Source organism: Daphnia pulicaria, chromosome 6 (assembly GCF_021234035.1).
Source record: "Daphnia pulicaria isolate SC F1-1A chromosome 6, SC_F0-13Bv2, whole genome shotgun sequence".
NCBI classification, from domain to species: Eukaryota; Metazoa; Arthropoda; class Branchiopoda; order Diplostraca; family Daphniidae; genus Daphnia; species Daphnia pulicaria.
In genome coordinates, this window is record NC_060918.1 from 4,898,537 (window position 1) to 4,916,070 (window position 17,534).

The following is a 17,534-nucleotide window of genomic DNA, read 5'->3' on the forward strand; positions in this document are numbered from 1 at the left end:
AAAAAATGATTTTAGTCAGAACTAAGAAGGAAGTAATCCATTTTCTGAGACTTGAAGCGACTTCTTCTTTACTACTTTAAATAATAATGAAGCAAGCATCAATAAAAATTTCAGCTCTAAGGCCATTCCGATCATCAACACGAGCTGGTGTTCTTGACTTTTAGAAAATAGGGAGATAGTGAAAAAAATATTTTACAGCTACTTTGGTACTACAAACGAAAATGAAAGGAAACAAGGAAAAATAAGTTTAAAAAAGAAAAGAGATAAAATGATTCTACCTTTTTCCTCCATTTCGATTCGATGCTCTTTTTTTCCGGAAGTGTAAAAATGTATTTTTATTTTTATTTTACCACCAAAGACGACCGCTGACCAGTCCATGAGGAGCTGCTTCAATGCATTCTAGAAAAAAAAGTAAAAACAATTGTAAAAAATTACGTACATTTCATTGATGACGAAAACAATTTCGTTTTGATTCAGTTGCTACAGTGTCTGCGCGGATAAACAGTTAAATGTGCATTCCCGTTACACTGTGTCTTCGGCCGAATAACCTTCTGTATAGTTCGATGAGGTTGAATTATAAAATAGAATGTATTAAATCACTTACAATCGGTGTCTGCCTTAATCATAAATTAAAACAGATATTAAATGATATTAAAAAATTCATTACGGTTGTTGTACAGCCCTTCGAAGAGTCACGACAAGCATCGCGCAAATGACGGGAAAATACGATGGATTAGTGAACATAAAACATTGACAATTTCACAGACATGATATAAACAGACAAGAAAAAAAAATTGCAGTCTCTACATTTTCCGCAATCATAAAATTTTCGGAAGTTTCCACAGGACATGTTTAACTTAAAAAAAATGTTTCGTTCGTTTGACATGATTCATATCACTAGGCTCATGACTTTTATAACCGACTCGAAACACTCATCCGTGTCACGAGTCGAGTCTATTGCGGAATATTGGGTGCGACAACTACTACTTTGCCATCTCGAAGAGCTACTAAAAGTTGGGTATTGCGAGGAGCCATTACCAAATCTTCGATACAGCTTTGCATTGGAATGTCAAAGACGGGGACTAAGCTGATGATGCGTCTGATCGTCACATTGCCGTTAGAGTCCCCGCAAACTACGTAACCGTCACTTGCCGATGCTAAAGCGGTAAACGCGAACGGACTGTACGAGAGGCCAATTCTTTCACCGTTGATGGAGTAGGATTGGATGGAAAAATTGTCTTTCTCTTCGGCGGCGAAGACGACATCGCCTCGATCAGACAACCAGAGTTGGGTGATGACAATGCGATCAAAATCGGCTCGTCCGGCGGCATGCAGTGTCCGGATGTATTGCCCTTCTTTGATGGTATGCACGTTCACCGTCCCGTCCAGCGATCCGCTGACAGCCATGTCTAGCGACGTAGAGAGGCCAACGCACGTGACAGTTTTGTCGTGTCCGTAGAGGACCTGGACGGATTTGAGCACCGTGGACGACAGATCCCAAACGATGCAAGTGGTGTCACGCGATCCAGTCATCAATTGAGAACCGCTCTCGTCCAGTGCTAAACATGTTACGATGTCAATGTGTTGGGTGACTGAACTGAGCAGCCTCAGTCGTGGAAGAGCGTACACCTTCACACTGTTGTCCAGTTGGCCACCGACGTAAACTTTGCAGTCAGACGAAACGCTAATCAATCGACTATTGAGCTTGACACTGGGATGAAAAGATTCGTTGATTCGTCTCCGGTTTCTGGAAAATATGTTGCAAAGCAAAAATGTTAGAATCCTCGAATTTCAGCAATGAATGAACGGAATGTCACCTAGGATTGCTGAGCGTTGGATCGCGTTCCAAGGAGAACCCGTAGGGCAGCATTTTGTCATGAGAAGCCCACGCATGGAGGCCAATGCAACCCGATCGACTGACACTGACCAAGACGTCTGGTATGGAAGCTGTTTGAGAGCCATAGCCACGACTACGAGTAGAATCGATATCCGAATTAGGAATGCCCAAATAGACGATGGAATCTCGCGTTTCGACAGTCAAATCGGCAATGTGAACGCATGACAGCCCGTCAAAGAACAGTTCTATAGAAGGCGGATATTTGGATTTGGCTAGAGCTTCGCTTTGACTGAGACGCATCGGATGAGGCTCTTTAAAAAGCTGACAGGGCGTCTGACCAAAGTGATTGATCATCCCTTCCACTGCTTGCCGTTCCACTGGATCCGATATCGCATCAAGATCCACTGCACCCTCGTAGCTGTAAATGAAAGAAAGAAACAAAATAAATTTAAATAACGGTCGATCAACAGTAAAGCAAAGGTAGAAGTCGTCACCTGCAATAGTAGAACACGTTGAGAGCTTCTACCGCAGCGGGTCCTCTTTGTTTGTAACCAAATATGAGATCAATCCATTCGTGCAGGTGTGCTGATACATGATCAGATTCCTGGAAAAGCCAGAAAAAAAATTATTAAGACACTATCAAATTAAATATTCGTGACTTTGCTGGAAAACGGACCAGTGCTTTGCGGTGTTGATCGATGAAATCGTGAGGTGATTTCGCCCAAGGGGGGAGTTCAACGTGGTCAACCGGCTGCTTAGTGGCCTGCAGAATACCGAGATCTAATCGGTTCATATTGATCAGGAATTCAGGCTGGCAAAAGAATTCCGGAATCAGTTCTTTGACGTCATTGGGGTTATCCATGAGCAACCGCCAAGTTGAATTAAGAGAGTGGAACTGTCGATCGGCTACATCAAATCTGTGGAAATATGGAAATAATAAAATAGCTAAATAATCTTGGTCGTAACACATATATCGTACCTTCCGCTTTGGAGTTCGATGTGCAGCGAAGCAAACGGCTCCATTCGAACTAAATAGTGGAGCACACCTGCCGCATTCGAATAGTGTGTGCCGTAATGAAATTTGGCAATAATACCTGTAATGAGAAAATGGAAAATTTCCCTTTGAGAATTATGTTTAGAAAAATGAGTAAAAATGAATAGCAGTACCTGAAGGATCTTCAAAATGATCGTATTTGGCACGAACTTCTTTGGCATTTTTGGGATTGACGACACCGACGGGTCGTGATAGGTCCCTAAAGGTTGTTGGATTAGTTAAGTCCAGAGTTTCGGAGTGGTAATCTGCCAAGATCCATGGGAAAACTGGGTATTGCGACAGATCATTGTACGTCCGACCGGCGATAGTATTCAACTGCCCAATTTTTATAAATATTTTAAACGTACATTCAAAATAAAATGTTAGTGGACGTGACACAAATTTTTACCTGCATCAAATAATCAAAGTTTGAGATTTCTCTTTGAACCCAGCGCTGGGTTAGTCCAGATGAACGGAGCACATCAGCTGGCGATCTACTACTGTAGTAAAGCAGATTGGGCGGGCGCAAACTCAGAATCCGACTGTAGATTCGATTACGCGTCTAAAAAAAACGAAAAAGATATTAATTTAAGGTGAATTTGAATGACTTATAACTTCCAAGTTATAATTACTTTGGTATTAAAATTAACAAAGTAGGTCGTGTGGTCTATGAGGAAAAATTCAAGCGCGCTACGTCGGAGATTGTAACGGCGCAAATGGACTTCCTGTAATTGGCTGAGTGCGAATTTGAAATCAGCTCGCTCTCTATCAGCCGATTCGCAACCGAGGCCAGCATCCCAGAAACAGATCCAGCCGCGTGATATCTCTAAGCGGCCTTTAACGATTGACATCAGTGTAACCAGTTCGCATTCTTCACTTGTCGTCACTTTCTCTTTCCCTTCACTGAGCTCTTCTTTCCTGTGAAAGAAACATTAAGCTCAATTTTATTTCTGAACACTAAATCTTCTTCCGAGACATTTTAGACAGAATTCTACTTTCACCAAACAACATTTGGGTGAAAGCAAGATCAATAAAATGCCTCGATTGACTACACTATTTAATAAAATAAATGTTACTCTAGGGAAGCAGCTAAAGCAAAATCTTCCTCCGTTAAACTGTCTTCCGGCTCCTGAGCATTGAATGCTCGTTTCAGCGCTTGATTAGCCACCTTGCTGGGCAAAAGGCAATTGAGTGAATCTGGGCTTTGAATGTCCACTTGAATGCCTGAAAGGTGAACAAAAAACAAATTAATCACATTCCTATTCACAATAATTCGTGATCAATTTGTAAATTGTATGTGCATTAATAATTCATGCACATTAATACCGACTAACTAAGAAAATGCCATTCACCAAGATTTTTGTTAATATTTTGATTAGTATACCTGACTTTTGACGTCCTTTTTTGAAAGCTTTAAATAATTAATTTCGTTATCACATTAACATTTTACAATTGAGTAGATTTTTTGTTTAAATTAATGCAATTAACTAACCTGCATTATCTCTCAGTCGACTAGCTTGGATGTGAGGATCAAAATGTGGATTTGGTACAAGTTTGAGGCGCATCCTAGAACGATTTTCGCAAAGCGACAACTTCCACCTTTTCTCCGAGTCGACTCTAAGGAAGTAAAAACATTATTGTACATTTATTAGGCACTTAATTGGTAGAATGAAAATTAGGAAATGAAAAATATTTATTACCGCTGAGCCCAAGAGCCACGAGGTCCAATAAGGAATTGTTTCAACTGACGCCATTTCTTGCGAATGACCAATGCGTGACCACGTTGATGACTCAAAAAGGCATTGAATCGGACATGCTCTTCGGACTGTTTACTCCGGAAGGCATCCAGGATTTGCATCTAGTTTAAGAAAAAAAAAAATCAATTGAATTTCGATGCCCATATAAATCGTCGTCCCAATTTTATAATATAATATCGCTTTTCATGGGGTGCTAGAAATCAAAACCGCAAGTTTAGCCACTGAATGTGATCGAAGCAGCCGCCAAAAGAAAAATTGTGTTGAATACGGACGTGAAAATGAGACTTCAATCAGCTTTTTGAGGATAATAATATAGGGCACAATCAATAGACTAGATTTCATTTTTCGTCAGATGGTCAGGAAATGTAACCGTAAGGTTTAAAAAAAAAATAAAGGATACAATTTCAAAGAGAAAGAGAGCTGGCCACACACAATGTACTTATTGCGGTCTAGGAAGACAGCTGCCAGTCAACGGCAAAATGAGAGAAAACTTTCGGAATATTTTTGTTATTGGCCGAAAAAATATGGTGAAAATGAATAAAATCTAAAAACAACGGAAAAGATCTAAGACTGCACATGAAATCGTTTAAATGAGGTCGCACCTGAAATTTGATTTTGGATTCGTTGACTTCTCGACATCTTCGATGTACAGCTAACATCGCCAACTCGTCACTCTCGGCCCAGCTTCTGTTCATGATCTCGGGTAGTGCTTGGAGATGAAGAGCGCGAAACTGATCGCTCCTCGGACGAATCTGTTATTTAAAAATCATAAAATTAATTGAAAGAAAATTGGTTGATTGTTTCCTCTTAAACAAGATTGAATTCAATGGATCACTTGTTGTTATTTACTTATTAGTTTGGTAAAAACAACCCACTGTTAAAAGCGCTAAAAAGAGAAAATTTAAAAAATCAATAAAACTGCGTTAAAAATAATCTTAGGCGAAATTTCCTGGTTGTCTGTCCCACAGTGTATAATAACGCAGCAGAAGAATAAGAGCATGAGTTGTTCACTTTACGACTTTTCTCCTACAGTATACACATAGAAATGAACTGGTAAAATATGTGTGACCATATGCGAAGTCACGCTTAAAACTCCAGATTTTCTTCCCTTACGGGCGATAGCTGTTTGGCAGGGGTTGCAGTTAGTGCACACATTACAGATGACTTGCTTTCCCCGAAAAGTCGTTAACGTTTCGTCAACACTTAACTGAAAGGCCAAAGAAATCTGTGAGCCATGACCGGCGATAGGGGAAATACAACCCTTTCAGAAATGGTAACGCTTTCTCTTAATTCTTCAACAAAATAGATCCAATATGTTTCTATCTTGATCTTCTTTTAATCTTAATTCGAGCCATGAATTCACATCTCGACTGACCGACTTGGTAGCAACGAACAGCAATCATTCAGCTCCACAGAATGACATCTACTATCTACTCGAGTCGTATTTTTTGTTGACAGGGAAACCATCCACTCCGCAAAGTCTGTCGATCATTTCTCCTACCCCGAATTGGATGCGGGGACATGAGCAACTACCGCATGCTCCACATCCATATGAGAAAATGAGGAAACAAAAAAACAAAAACAAAAATAAGCTCATCAAGACTTCTTCCGACAGTCCTATACATTGTGTGTTCATTCTATGACCAAGATAGGCAACTACTGGTGTAGCCTGGCAGATAGAAGAAAATGCATTGTTGCGTTCTAATTTCAAGAAAACAAAATATGAAGATATGTTCCTAAACAAAACCAGGAAACCAAAGAATTTTGGTTGATATTTTCCTCAATAATCACTTGCAGTTGAATAGTCTATTAAATCTCAGGTGCACAGAGTGCATTCGTTATTAACTATACTACGCTAACGTGTATCCCTTTCAACCTAGCTATTATAGGAGCTAAATCTAATTTTAAGCGAAGAGAAACTTTTTTTCTTGGCTATTATCGATGTTTTTCTTTGCTCGGCTGAAAATTGAGAAAACGCAAAACGCCGGAGCTCAGCAAATCATTCGTAAACAGCAGTTAAATACCGTCTCGATGAAATGTTTTTTTACAGAAAGGCAGAATGGCTTCACTGAGTTTAGGAACCATATGATAAAACTAGGTCGTCACCTGCTTGACTACAGGAACAGGGAAAAAAAAAACTTCCATCAAATACATCATTTTAAACGCACGGCGATGACAGCACTCCTATTTTTAACAGAGAATGTAACCCAAATTTCTGGAAAAATGTTTAAGACAATATGCTATGGGTTTTTCATATTCTGACAATTTGCTGCAAGTCAAGAGTTTATCGCGACGTTTTTATGTGACGAACAAGTCGTCCAAGACAAGTGAAGAAAATAATTTTTCAATTCTACTCGAATTACATTAGCCATAAATCAAAAGTGTTTGGTCGATTTTGAAAAAAAAAAATTGTAGAGAACGATTAGTGACATCCAGCTTTCTAAAGTTGACAACTAAGCCTTGCAGGCGTACAGAAAAGCAATTGAGGCATATCGTTCTTGCCAATCGAGTCGCACGAATTTGTTTTTTCTTCGTCAGGAAGAACAGGGATATACTCCGGAATGCGGTTCCTTTTCGTCAATACCGTATTCAAGATAGAAAATGAAAAAAAGAAGGAGGCTTCAATCTGCCGCTGAATGGCAGAATATTATTGAAACGGGAGAGCGGTCAGTAGCGCAACCCATGAGCAATTGTACGCGGGAAACCAGAGTCACGTGACTCTGGGTGATGGGCTGTCTTAATGCGGAGGTGGAGCTTGACTCAACTGGATATAAGCCGGTATCGGTGCACTTGGAAATCATATCAGTAAAGTTCTCCAGTTTGACTACAACACATCTTCTTTGGCACTGAGTTACCAAGTAAAACCAGCAAATCCGGCCAACATGACACGTTCCGGAATTCAAAAGGTAATTTTGACTAAAGTAAACTATAATTTTAATTTTCTTTAAAAAAAAAAAACGGATTAAATAAAAAAAAACGGATACGGTTCAATTTTTTCAGCTTCTTATCCCAACGCTGCTGGCCCTTCTAGCTCTAACAGTCGCTGGATTGGATGACAATTTAGCGCAAGAAAGCAAAACGAGAGGATTGCAAGTCGAGCACCGAATGGATGATTCAAAAATGGAAGAGACTCGGCAGCAAGAGACTCGTGACGGCCACGGACACCACGGACACCACGGACACCACGGACAACATGGACAGCAATATCATGGACAGCAGCAACATCCTGATCATGGATTTCGTCCATCTAAGTGGCAAGACAAATTCAAGCGCCCAAAATCGCAGTACGCTCCGTCTAAGCCACAATACGCCCCACCCAAGTCTCATCCGAAACCACCCAAGGCTCAATATGGACCACCAAAGGTTCATCATCAAAAGCCAAAAGCCCAGTACGGTCCACCAAAGGCTCATGGCAAACCAAAGGCTCACGGTCCACCTAAGGCAACCTATGAAGCTCCAGCTTACAACGCTCCGGCCTACGATCCTCCAGCGTACAGCGCTCCAGCATACCAACCTCCTAAGGCCCAACACAAACCACCCAAGTCTGAATATGGCGCACCCAAGGCCCACCACAAAAAACCCAAGGCAACATACGGACCACCTAAGGGAACCTATGAGACCCCAGCATATAGTCCTCCTGCCTACAGCCCTCCAGCATATGAGACCCCAGCATACAGCCCTCCAGCATACAGCCCTCCAGCATACAGCCCTCCAGCCTACAGTCCTCCTGCCTATGAGGCCCCAGCATACAGTCCTCCAGCATACAGTCCTCCAGCATACAGTCCTCCAGCATACAGTCCTCCTGCCTATGAAACCCCAGCATACAGCCCTCCAGCCTACAGTCCTCCAGCCTATGAGACCCCAGCATACAGTTCTCCTGCCTACAGTCCTCCAGCCTATGAGACCCCAGCATACAGTCCTCCAGCCTACAGCCCTCCTTCCAAAAATCCTCCATCATACAGTCCTCCTTCCTATAAACCCCCAACCTATAGCCCTCCATCCTACAGCCCTCCAGCTCCAGCTTACAGTCCTTCTACTCCGGCTTACACCACACCATCTTATCCCGCCCCTGAATACAGTCAGCCAGCACCATCAGGATTGCCTGAACCCAGTTATGCCTCCAATTACGAGCCCAACTTCCCACCAGCATCACAGGTATAAATACGGCTCAATTTAACCATTCGTCCATTAACAACATAATCTCCGATTAAAGTTAATCTGGCAACACGATAATAATTCTTTACCAAATTTGTTCTCTCAGGGTTCCAACTACGAGAGACCACCGGCAGATTACAGCCAGTCCTACAACGCACCAGCTTACGAGCCTTCCAATTATTTCCCAACCGAAACGCCACATTCGCCTCCTAGCTACACTGAAGCACAAACCTACCCTCCTCAGAGCTATGATATCCCTGCTCATACAGAAGCCCCTTTCTCTCCTCCACATATTGCAAGCTTTGACTCTCCAGCTTTTGCTCCTCCTCAGGCTTTCACCGAGCAACCAAACTTTACCGAGGCATCCGCCTTCACCGAAGTAGTACCCACATTTTCTCCACCAACCGAGTCTCCCTTTGAGTCTCCCTTTGCTACAGAGGATGAGCCCGCACCGAATCAGCCCGAGCGTAACAGGTATCCAAACGGGCCTAGTAACCAGGGATTCTTTAACAATAACGATTTTCCCAATTTCGACGATTTCTTCAAGCAAATGCTAAGAGGATGAACAAAATGCTCAAATCATTTGCAAACATGAATATTTGCTTGTTTTCATTTGAAAAATTTAATTTAAAAAACCATTTAATCAATGTTAACTCCTGCTACCCCTTCCCTTCCCTCCTTTCAGTTATCTTATTCCTCTCATTGATGATGTACATATGTTCAATCAGTCGATGTTTCTGTTACAGTCTGATGGAGGTTAATCATATAGAAATATATGATATATAAGGTATCGCTTCTTATGTGAAACCTTACAAATTTAAGCAATACACCTAAATAATAAAAAAAAATCGTTTAAATACCTTTTCGTCAATCCAAGTTTTCCACGCTTCTTCTTGGCTGACTTGTTGAAACTGATCAAAAAGCTTTGCGGGAAATGCTGAACATATCGGCTCGAATTCCAATTCTGGTCCAACTTTTTCTAGAGCAGCTTTCATGATTGGTATTAGACAAGCGTAGCAATCGGAGCTATCTTCCTTTCCTTAAAAAATAATGAAAATATTTACTTGACAATTTAAAACATTTGTATTTTTATGTAAGTTTTACCTTGAACAGCCAGTAGACTGGAATTGATATTAAAGATGAGATAAGCAACTTCGTTTATTTCCGGATTGCTTTTGAACTGAATAAGAGCATGAAGTCGGGCAGCGGCAATGGCGCATAATTCCGAGTTGGAACTTGATGCGAATCGAAGAAGCAACCCTGCATGATTAGATTTAGTTAGAAGGACTTTAAATTAGAGTTTAAATTTAAAGGCTTCGATACCTAGAGCGACGTGATACATTTCAGTCGATTTTCTTGATGCAAAATCTTCTTCTTGGAAAATATTCATGACGTCAAAAACGGCAAGGGTAAGTTCTAGAAGTTTCAGCGACATCTTCTTAACCTCATCTTCATGAGGATCTAGTACAACCAAGTCATAGACCCAACGAGCGGCGTATTGGCAATTAACCAAGACGTTGCTCCGGGAAGCCGCATTAACCGCTAGTTGTTTCAATTCGTTGCCAGCGGCTTGCAGGATCATTTCAATTAAACGCCGTTTTATCTCCAAATGGGAACGATATAATTCGTTGTTGAGACCAAGAAGATTGATGCAACTTAGAATCTGGCTTCTTTCGCGCCAATCATCTTTCGAACAACCCGGAATTCCTCGCCAAAGTAACACAAGATAAATGCTAAGAACTGTCGAGCAGAGATCCTCTTCCGGATCCAACGTAGGGTCTAGCACTAAACCAGACCACTGACCAGAAACTTCCGAGATAAGACTGTATGTTTCAACGTCCAAACTGCAAGAATTCAATTATTTAATTTTAAAGTTGTTATTCGGGTGTACTTTATGAATTACCTCTCGCTAGGACCAAAGTCATTATAATTCTTCGAGGTTACTTGTCCGGATGTTCGTGAAGATATGCTCACCGAGGATTCCCTTTTATTATTTCTTGGGCAATCATCATCACTGAAAACCGCAATCATAATTTAGAAATCTAATAAAATAAAGTGGATTAATTAAAGACTATTGATTACCTGTGATCGATGTTTAATGCATCAACAGCCACTTCAAGAGGGGCAACTAAAAATCTATAAGGATGTTTCAATCGAGGAGAAGAATTTGTTGAAGCTCCTGTGTCTGTAGCATCGGTAGTATCAGCGGTTCCTTGAGCCGATTGACTGCGGCGTTTCAGTCGCTGAATGGTATTCTCACCTAATTCTTCCAAACTCCCCTAAAAGACAACAATTTGCATGTGCAGTTATGCACTCAGTATATCATACCGTTAACGTGGTTAGAATTTTAGATAAAACTTACTTGTACTTGAAGCGTCTTCTGACGAAATAAACTGTAAGCGCTGTTAACGGCACTATGGATATTGGTTTGCAAGTTGCCTGCAACATTGTGCAAATTGTCCGTAAGTACTTCGGCAGCATTTTGTAAATTGCCGGTTGCAATGGCAATATTATTTAAATTACCAGTCACGGCACCTGCCACCAAATTGCTAACACTTTCGGCAACATCCTGTGTCATAGAACATAATAATATAGTCTAGCATTACCAAATAAATACGGATCTGATGGGGAAAATACTTTGATGTCCTGTTCCAGTGTAGCACCCAAACCAAGGTTCAGCCCAGTTGAATCTCTCATTGAAGGAGTAGTTGGCCACATTTTAGATGGAGACATGGGTGTGGTAGCTGTTGGAGTAGATATTACGCGATAGGTGGTTGCTTCCACATCTAGGTCGATCAAATCCGGTACCATTGGCTTTATTCCCGTGTTGGCTGAAGAAGCGATCGGTTTCCGAATCAACAAGCGAGCAATACACTCTTGCCAGCTAGTCTAAAGAAATTAAAAGACATTAATCAGCTATCTTGGAAGAATAATTATTAGTTATTTACTTGTTTGACAAAAGTGGAAGGAGCATTTGGTCTCGAAAGCATAAATCCCAAAAGCCTTTTACTGAATTCCAATTTGATTTCCAGATTTTCTTCAGCAAGAGAAAAGGCAAGTGCCATTGCTCCAGTGTAACTATTTGGATGATCTGTTTAGAAATATAAAGATAAGGAAGGTATTTGAAGGATCATATTGTTTGAAAAAACCTCTTGAAAGAATGATGTCGGTCAGTAAATGCGTCATTTCTAAGCTGGACGGCTGTCCTTGCATAAGCATGAGTAGCCCTTGGAATCCTACGTCGTGTAAATAAAGTCGCACTTTACTCTTTTCATAGGCTCGATCCGTTTTAAGAATGTTAATCAGCAACTACATATAGACGGATAATTATAAAAAAGCTCACACAAAAATCTTTAGACCTAAATATAATTACCTTTAATACTTTCTCCCGCAGTTCGATAGAAAATATTTTTTCCAGTAACAGAGCGTAAAGTATTTCAGCACAACGTGGCTCCAGCATTAACAAATAAAATTGATCTTTTGGGCTCTTATTTTCAATGTAAGTTAAAAGAACATCCAATATCTCCGTGATCTTTTCAGCAAATAGAAACACGCGATTAGTCACGATACATTTTATATCGCCAAAAGTATAACTTACCATTTCATTGTCACGAACAGACCAGAGAAATCCCGTGATGGCAGAAATGTCGCCGGCGGTAATCTCCTTATTTATGTACATTTTTAAAATGCCTAGTAGAGCTAGGCGCATTGTTTTTCTGTCATCGATGCTCAAATCGGATTGGTCGTCATTTTGATAATGCTGTTTGATTACATCCAGCAAGTACTGGGGGCCGTATTTTTTCCGGAATGAATGTCGGTCTTCGTGAATCAAATTCGACAAGTACTGCACATGGCCGATACGAACGTGGAACTGTGATCTACCCCATATCCTCATATCGAATAGGATATGCTGGTAGAGACTTTGTAGGAATGCGGGGTCTTGAGCATCTCTTGCGAATTCGACTAGGAGTTGGACAGCCATTAGAACTTGCACATCGATCAATGAAGGCTGAACCTGAATTTCAATCACACAATACTGGATTGAATGAATTAATTATAGGAAAAGCATCCATTTTTCACCTTTTGCATAAGGCTTCCAATAATCGCTATGTTAGATCCTCTGACCAATTGATCAGTATTGGTTGAGTGATGATGCAGAACATTCCTTAGTAATGACAGGAACCCAGAAACTGGATTCTGTTCAAGTTTCCAATCTAAAAAACGTAAAATGACATTTTAAAATATGATCTATTTTGCAAGCGCATGGAAATCAGGAAACAATTTTCTAACCTGCATACGACGAGGAAGGCAGAACTTCCCATCCATCAACTTCGGGTTTGTCAGAATCGGGACTCAGCAAAGGACCAGTAAGAGGTGGATTTACGAGGTCACTTTGTACGACGGTATCTAAAATGGGAAAAAGAGCTTGAACGCCGCCGATACAGCTCAAAACCTCCTAAAAAGAAAATGATTTTAGTCTGGAAATTTAATGTATATTTTAATTTCTCAAGTTGGAATACCTTAACATCCCATGCGGTACAGACGGGTGCTTTAGTGCTTCCGGCAAATTGGTGAGTGGATGAGAGATCCATACAATACGAATTGTAATGAGCTCTGGCGGAGAGACAAATCGCTACTTTTGAATAGAATTCTAAAACATCGAGGTTAGCGTCTTCACTGTTCCATATTGACATACTATTCGCTCCTGATAAAACCAGAAAAAATCAATGTCACTATGTGTTCAAAGTATTTAAGAGAGAAAACCAATAGAAAAATCATTCACCGGCTTCGTGAAAAGTTCGAACGTTCTGTGGGTTTAAAGAGTCTTGCAATAGGGCAAAAAGTCCAATTTGACCGTGCAAACAAGTAGGCTTTCCCCAGATCGAATCTTGGCTTCCTTGGGGAATTATGCGGACTTCAGGATCTACTTTTTCCGAACAAAGAATCGTCTTTGAAGGGTGATCTTACAACAATACAATTAAAGTATATACCATTATGCTGTTCGCTGGCAGGCGTTTTTAGTGAAGAGAGCGCTATGGGCAGAGAGAAATAATTGGGAATGTGAGACGACAATCCTGGCGAGCGGGCGTCACTAATGATTTAAGATTACAACACATTAAACAATTTGTTACGCAGATTATTTCATTGTGAATCGGATCATACCTCTTTTTCCTTGGAAGACTAAAAGCACTGCTGCTTTCCTGTTTATTTGAATTGCCTTGGTCTGAGATGGCGGGAGCACCGATGGTAAAAGAAGAAAATGTCTGAAAAACAAGAATTTTTTTCCCTCTATAATTTAATGATTCTTAAAATCCATTATGCCTCAAGACCGACTGGACTGCCACAGATTATTACCTCACCAACTGGAGGGATTCGGACGTTCACCGTCAACCGCAAAGCGCCATCCACATAAACCGAAAGGTGACTTTGACCGAAAAGGCGTCTGAAAATAGAAACGATGCGGTTTTCTCTTTAACGATTAAAATATCGCCATTAAAAAAATTTCCCACCTGGATGGAATAAATGAAATGCAGACGCTGTGCCACTGATGATCGTTTAAAATCACACTGTGAACCATGGCTGTGGTATATTCCTTTTTCCAAGTGACGCTTACTACCAAAGTACCGTCAGACAGGAAAAAAGCTTCGAAACTGTGGCCCTTGTTCGAAGACAAGCTGCAACGAATAAAATAATACCGTTAAAATACATCCCGAACAAATGTATAATTTAATCTTATGAATAAACTGTACTTGAAAAATTGTCGCCTGTAATTACTGCCAGGGGAACTCGGATTTTCGAAAGCATCCAAGCGCAGCCACGAGCATACAGAAAGTGCATACCCAGGATTTTGCCATTGCGCAATATCAGAAATTGAGATTCCTTCTACAAACAAATGATATAATTTCAAAAAAGAATTCACTTAAAAGTTTTTTTTCTCAAAATTACCCGTTTCATATTGGATGTCAAAGTAGTAATGGCATTCCTGACACGCAGCGTCTTTTTTGGCCATAGACGACAAGCAGTGGAGCACGTACGAAGAATACGGAAACTGGAAATCACATTATTTTTTTTTTTTTATAACGTTAAATGATCCATGGCCAAAACCTATTTCGTAAAGTACCTCTTCGTCGTTGGTGTCCCTCATGAGTCGTAATATTAGCTTCAGTTCAGCTGCCGTGATTGAATGGGAGCCGAGACTTTGGATCAACCGCAACATTTGCTTGATACTTCGGATGTTTAATTTAGCGTGAAACTCCAGAACAGAAATCACATGACGAAGCAGACCACGCTGACAGCACATCGCTTTGCTATAATTACGAAAATCACAAGTTGTTATGTTGTTATTGCTGTCGCTATGCGGGAAAATGGTAACCTTTGAAGAGAAGAAGAGCAAATCTGATTGATTGCCGAGGCAGTTTCAAATTGCAGCTCATGGTCGTTGATTTCAGGAAGCCAATCTACTAAGTGTGCAATAGGCTCCACGTTGCGAACCATCGACTCGCGTTCTTCTCCGCCATCGTGATCACGACCATTTGCCATGGCAATCAGGCTATCCATCATCAGTCGCGTAGGCTCTCCTAGAGATTTTATCGCCTCGAACAATTTTTGATAACCACCACTACTCAACAACAGCTCCTATAATAAAAAGTAGTAATAAATGACGTCAAAATAATGAAAGGTACAGTTATCCACTTTAATAATGAGTTCCAACGTTTGTAATGACTCACCTGGGCTTGTTTGTTATCTTGTAAAACAGCCGTTAGGGCTCTGATAATAGAAACCACCAATACTCGTTTGTCCTCGGGACTCAACTATAATTTGTTAAAGCAAGTTCAAATCAATTAGAGAAAATTATGGGTAAGAAGCAACAAATCTTACTTTGGCATCAAAAAGAAGCATGATTAAAAAGTCGACCACTCTCGTTCGCACTAAAAGAATTTGAAGCGATTCTCGGCGCCGGTGTCGCACAAATTGAACTAGAATAACAAAGCGTTGTAGGATTAGAATTACAAATTTATGGCACGCAGGAAACAATCGAGCCAACCTATTGATTGCACGGCGAGACAAAGAATCGGTGTTCGGTTCGTTGATATTTGAATCAATAACTCGGCTTCTTGATTGGCTAATAATCCTACAGTGTTTTGATATATTTCCATCACCTCACCAAGCTCAATTTGACACTGTAAGAACAAACAGACGTTGTTATTAATTTAAACCACAATGTCAAATAGTCTCAATTCTTATACCTGATCAGGTCGCGTGTTCATCAACGTATGCACTACAGCAGTTTCACAGTGTAAGACGGCACTGGCTAATTGAAGGTTGTCATTGGAATTAAGAAAGGCTTTTTGTAAAAGCTGCACTGTGGCAGGAGCTATAGCTTTGGCTGCATTATGCTGATAAAATATGGTTTGTTTTAAATGTTATTATTCACACAGTAATAAACCTATTAAAAGTGGATTAAACTGTCATAATCACCTCTCCTCCTTTTATGATGCCTCCAAATAGATGCAATAAACTCAGAGCAATCACTGGAATGGAGGTGGCATTCAAATGTTGAAAGCAATCTAATAGAGAGTAATTACTCATGCTTAAGCGATATTCATTAGATGTAATTAACATGTAAAAATTAATACCATAGATAAAAGGGATTACTTCTGCTTGCAGCAGGGCAGGATGATACTTAATTTTTGATGTGTCAACTGTTTCATTGACTATAGACTTCCGGTAGCTAAAATAAGGATCATAAAGGGCTTCCAGGAACAAGCAAACTAAAACAACGGAAGCCACTTCATCCTTTTCTAGTTGTCTGCTCATCATGCATGTTAAAATATTTGATGAAACAGATATGCATGATGGAATCAGTTGACAGGATGCAATAAATGGAATGTTGTCCAAGTTTCTGCTCACTATGAAGAGAGCCTTTACGATTTTAGTGAAAGCATCTACATTTTGCCCACTGACATCCTTTAGAAACACATGTTGGTTATAATAATACGATTATTTAGATAAACTAATTAATTATAAATGAAATGCCATACATTTTCAATCTGTGTCTTAAGCTGAAATAGGTGACGGTCCAAGGACGGGAGAAATTCATCTGGTAACAAGGACAGGTGTGGTCCTTCCTCAGACATGCATGCAAATTCTTTTCCAGCATCCCAGCTGATTTCCAATTGGGTTTCCCAAAGCCGAATAAATTCTCCAACAAAATCTCCAAACTTTAAATCAGCCTATAAAGCATTACAAATCAATAATCAACAACAGCTTGTTGCTCACAAAATCACAATCACACATGTATAGAGATAATGCACACTATAAGTAGATTGACTGTCAATCAAAAATCATGAAAAAGTATGTTGCGTGCACCACTCGGTAATACGACGCGAATCAATTGTAAATAATGTTTACAAAAACTACATTCGTAACAATGTTTAAGAAAAATGAAACTTACCATAAGGCCTTGTGTTGTACGTCAGTGTGCAGAAAAATCAAAATTAACGTTATCACCGCGTTTTTGACATCCGTGACATTGAAACTTGTTCAAGTTTCTGCCTATTTCAGACGATCAGCAGGATAAAATAAAAAAACAAATCCCCGTTCACAGCTGATCGATACTTGTCAGTCCATCTATCGGTCAAATAAAGCAACAGTTTTGATTTTTTCCTTGGCTGTTTTTCTTTTCGGTTCATTTTTCTCTGACCCAACCCACAATATACCAATCATCATTTGGCCTTTTCTGTTGTAGTAT

General features: G+C 40.2%; 2 protein-coding genes across 6 annotated transcripts; one reads left to right on the plus strand and one right to left on the minus strand.

Moving 5' to 3' along the window:
• Positions 1–569: 569 nt before the first annotated feature.
• LOC124342001 (neurobeachin-like protein 1) lies at positions 570–17,368 on the minus strand. 3 transcript variants are annotated; one of them, XM_046794957.1, is made up of 44 exons: positions 17,238–17,368; positions 16,825–17,016; positions 16,420–16,750; positions 16,262–16,350; positions 16,030–16,179; positions 15,828–15,963; positions 15,662–15,759; positions 15,511–15,594; positions 15,156–15,418; positions 14,904–15,090; positions 14,729–14,831; positions 14,533–14,665; positions 14,293–14,457; positions 14,138–14,225; positions 13,946–14,046; positions 13,774–13,874; positions 13,566–13,709; positions 13,303–13,487; positions 13,073–13,238; positions 12,863–12,996; positions 12,381–12,797; positions 12,156–12,314; positions 11,932–12,091; positions 11,731–11,873; positions 11,420–11,671; positions 11,306–11,351; positions 11,145–11,221; positions 10,865–11,061; positions 10,686–10,796; positions 10,106–10,626; positions 9,887–10,042; positions 9,643–9,821; positions 5,230–5,379; positions 4,571–4,728; positions 4,363–4,487; positions 3,947–4,094; positions 3,503–3,788; positions 3,280–3,432; positions 3,005–3,206; positions 2,817–2,931; positions 2,514–2,754; positions 2,332–2,441; positions 1,818–2,255; positions 570–1,747 (listed from the first exon to the last, which is right to left on the minus strand). In XM_046794957.1, the coding sequence occupies exons 1-44, from the start codon at positions 17,238–17,240 to the stop codon at positions 955–957; spliced, it is 8,190 nt and encodes a 2,729-aa protein (XP_046650913.1). In that variant the 5' UTR covers positions 17,241–17,368; the 3' UTR covers positions 570–954. The 3 variants fall into 3 exon arrangements, with proteins under 3 accessions (XP_046650913.1, XP_046650912.1, XP_046650911.1); XM_046794956.1 differs by having other exon boundaries at positions 11,145–11,351; positions 13,566–13,706; XM_046794955.1 differs by having other exon boundaries at positions 11,145–11,351.
• Positions 7,410–9,633, plus strand: LOC124342002 (repetitive proline-rich cell wall protein 2-like). Of its 3 annotated transcripts, none has more exons than XM_046794959.1 (4): positions 7,410–7,533; positions 7,628–8,499; positions 8,545–8,782; positions 8,889–9,633. In XM_046794959.1, exons 1-4 carry the CDS (start codon positions 7,510–7,512, stop codon positions 9,345–9,347), a joined length of 1,593 nt encoding a protein of 530 aa, XP_046650915.1. In that variant the 5' UTR covers positions 7,410–7,509; the 3' UTR covers positions 9,348–9,633. The 3 variants fall into 3 exon arrangements, with proteins under 3 accessions (XP_046650915.1, XP_046650916.1, XP_046650914.1); XM_046794960.1 differs by having other exon boundaries at positions 7,628–7,990; positions 8,150–8,782; XM_046794958.1 differs by having other exon boundaries at positions 7,628–8,782.
• Positions 17,369–17,534: the final 166 nt, after the last annotated feature.

Bases quoted from the DNA above. Each gene is read 5' to 3' on its own strand.
- LOC124342001 (XM_046794955.1), bottom strand. The intron at 12,997-13,072 runs GTTAGAAAATTG...TACGTTTTTTAG, and splicing joins GCCTTCCTCGTCGTATGCAG to ATTGGAAACTTGAACAGAAT. The intron at 11,062-11,144 runs GTAAGTTTTATC...GTTGTCTTTTAG, and splicing joins AGAAGACGCTTCAAGTACAA to GGGAGTTTGGAAGAATTAGG.
- LOC124342002 (XM_046794958.1), top strand. From the start codon at position 7,510: ATGACACGTTCCGGAATTCAAAAG. The intron at 7,534-7,627 runs GTAATTTTGACT...CAATTTTTTCAG, and splicing joins CACGTTCCGGAATTCAAAAG to CTTCTTATCCCAACGCTGCT. The intron at 8,783-8,888 runs GTATAAATACGG...TTGTTCTCTCAG, and splicing joins ACTTCCCACCAGCATCACAG to GGTTCCAACTACGAGAGACC.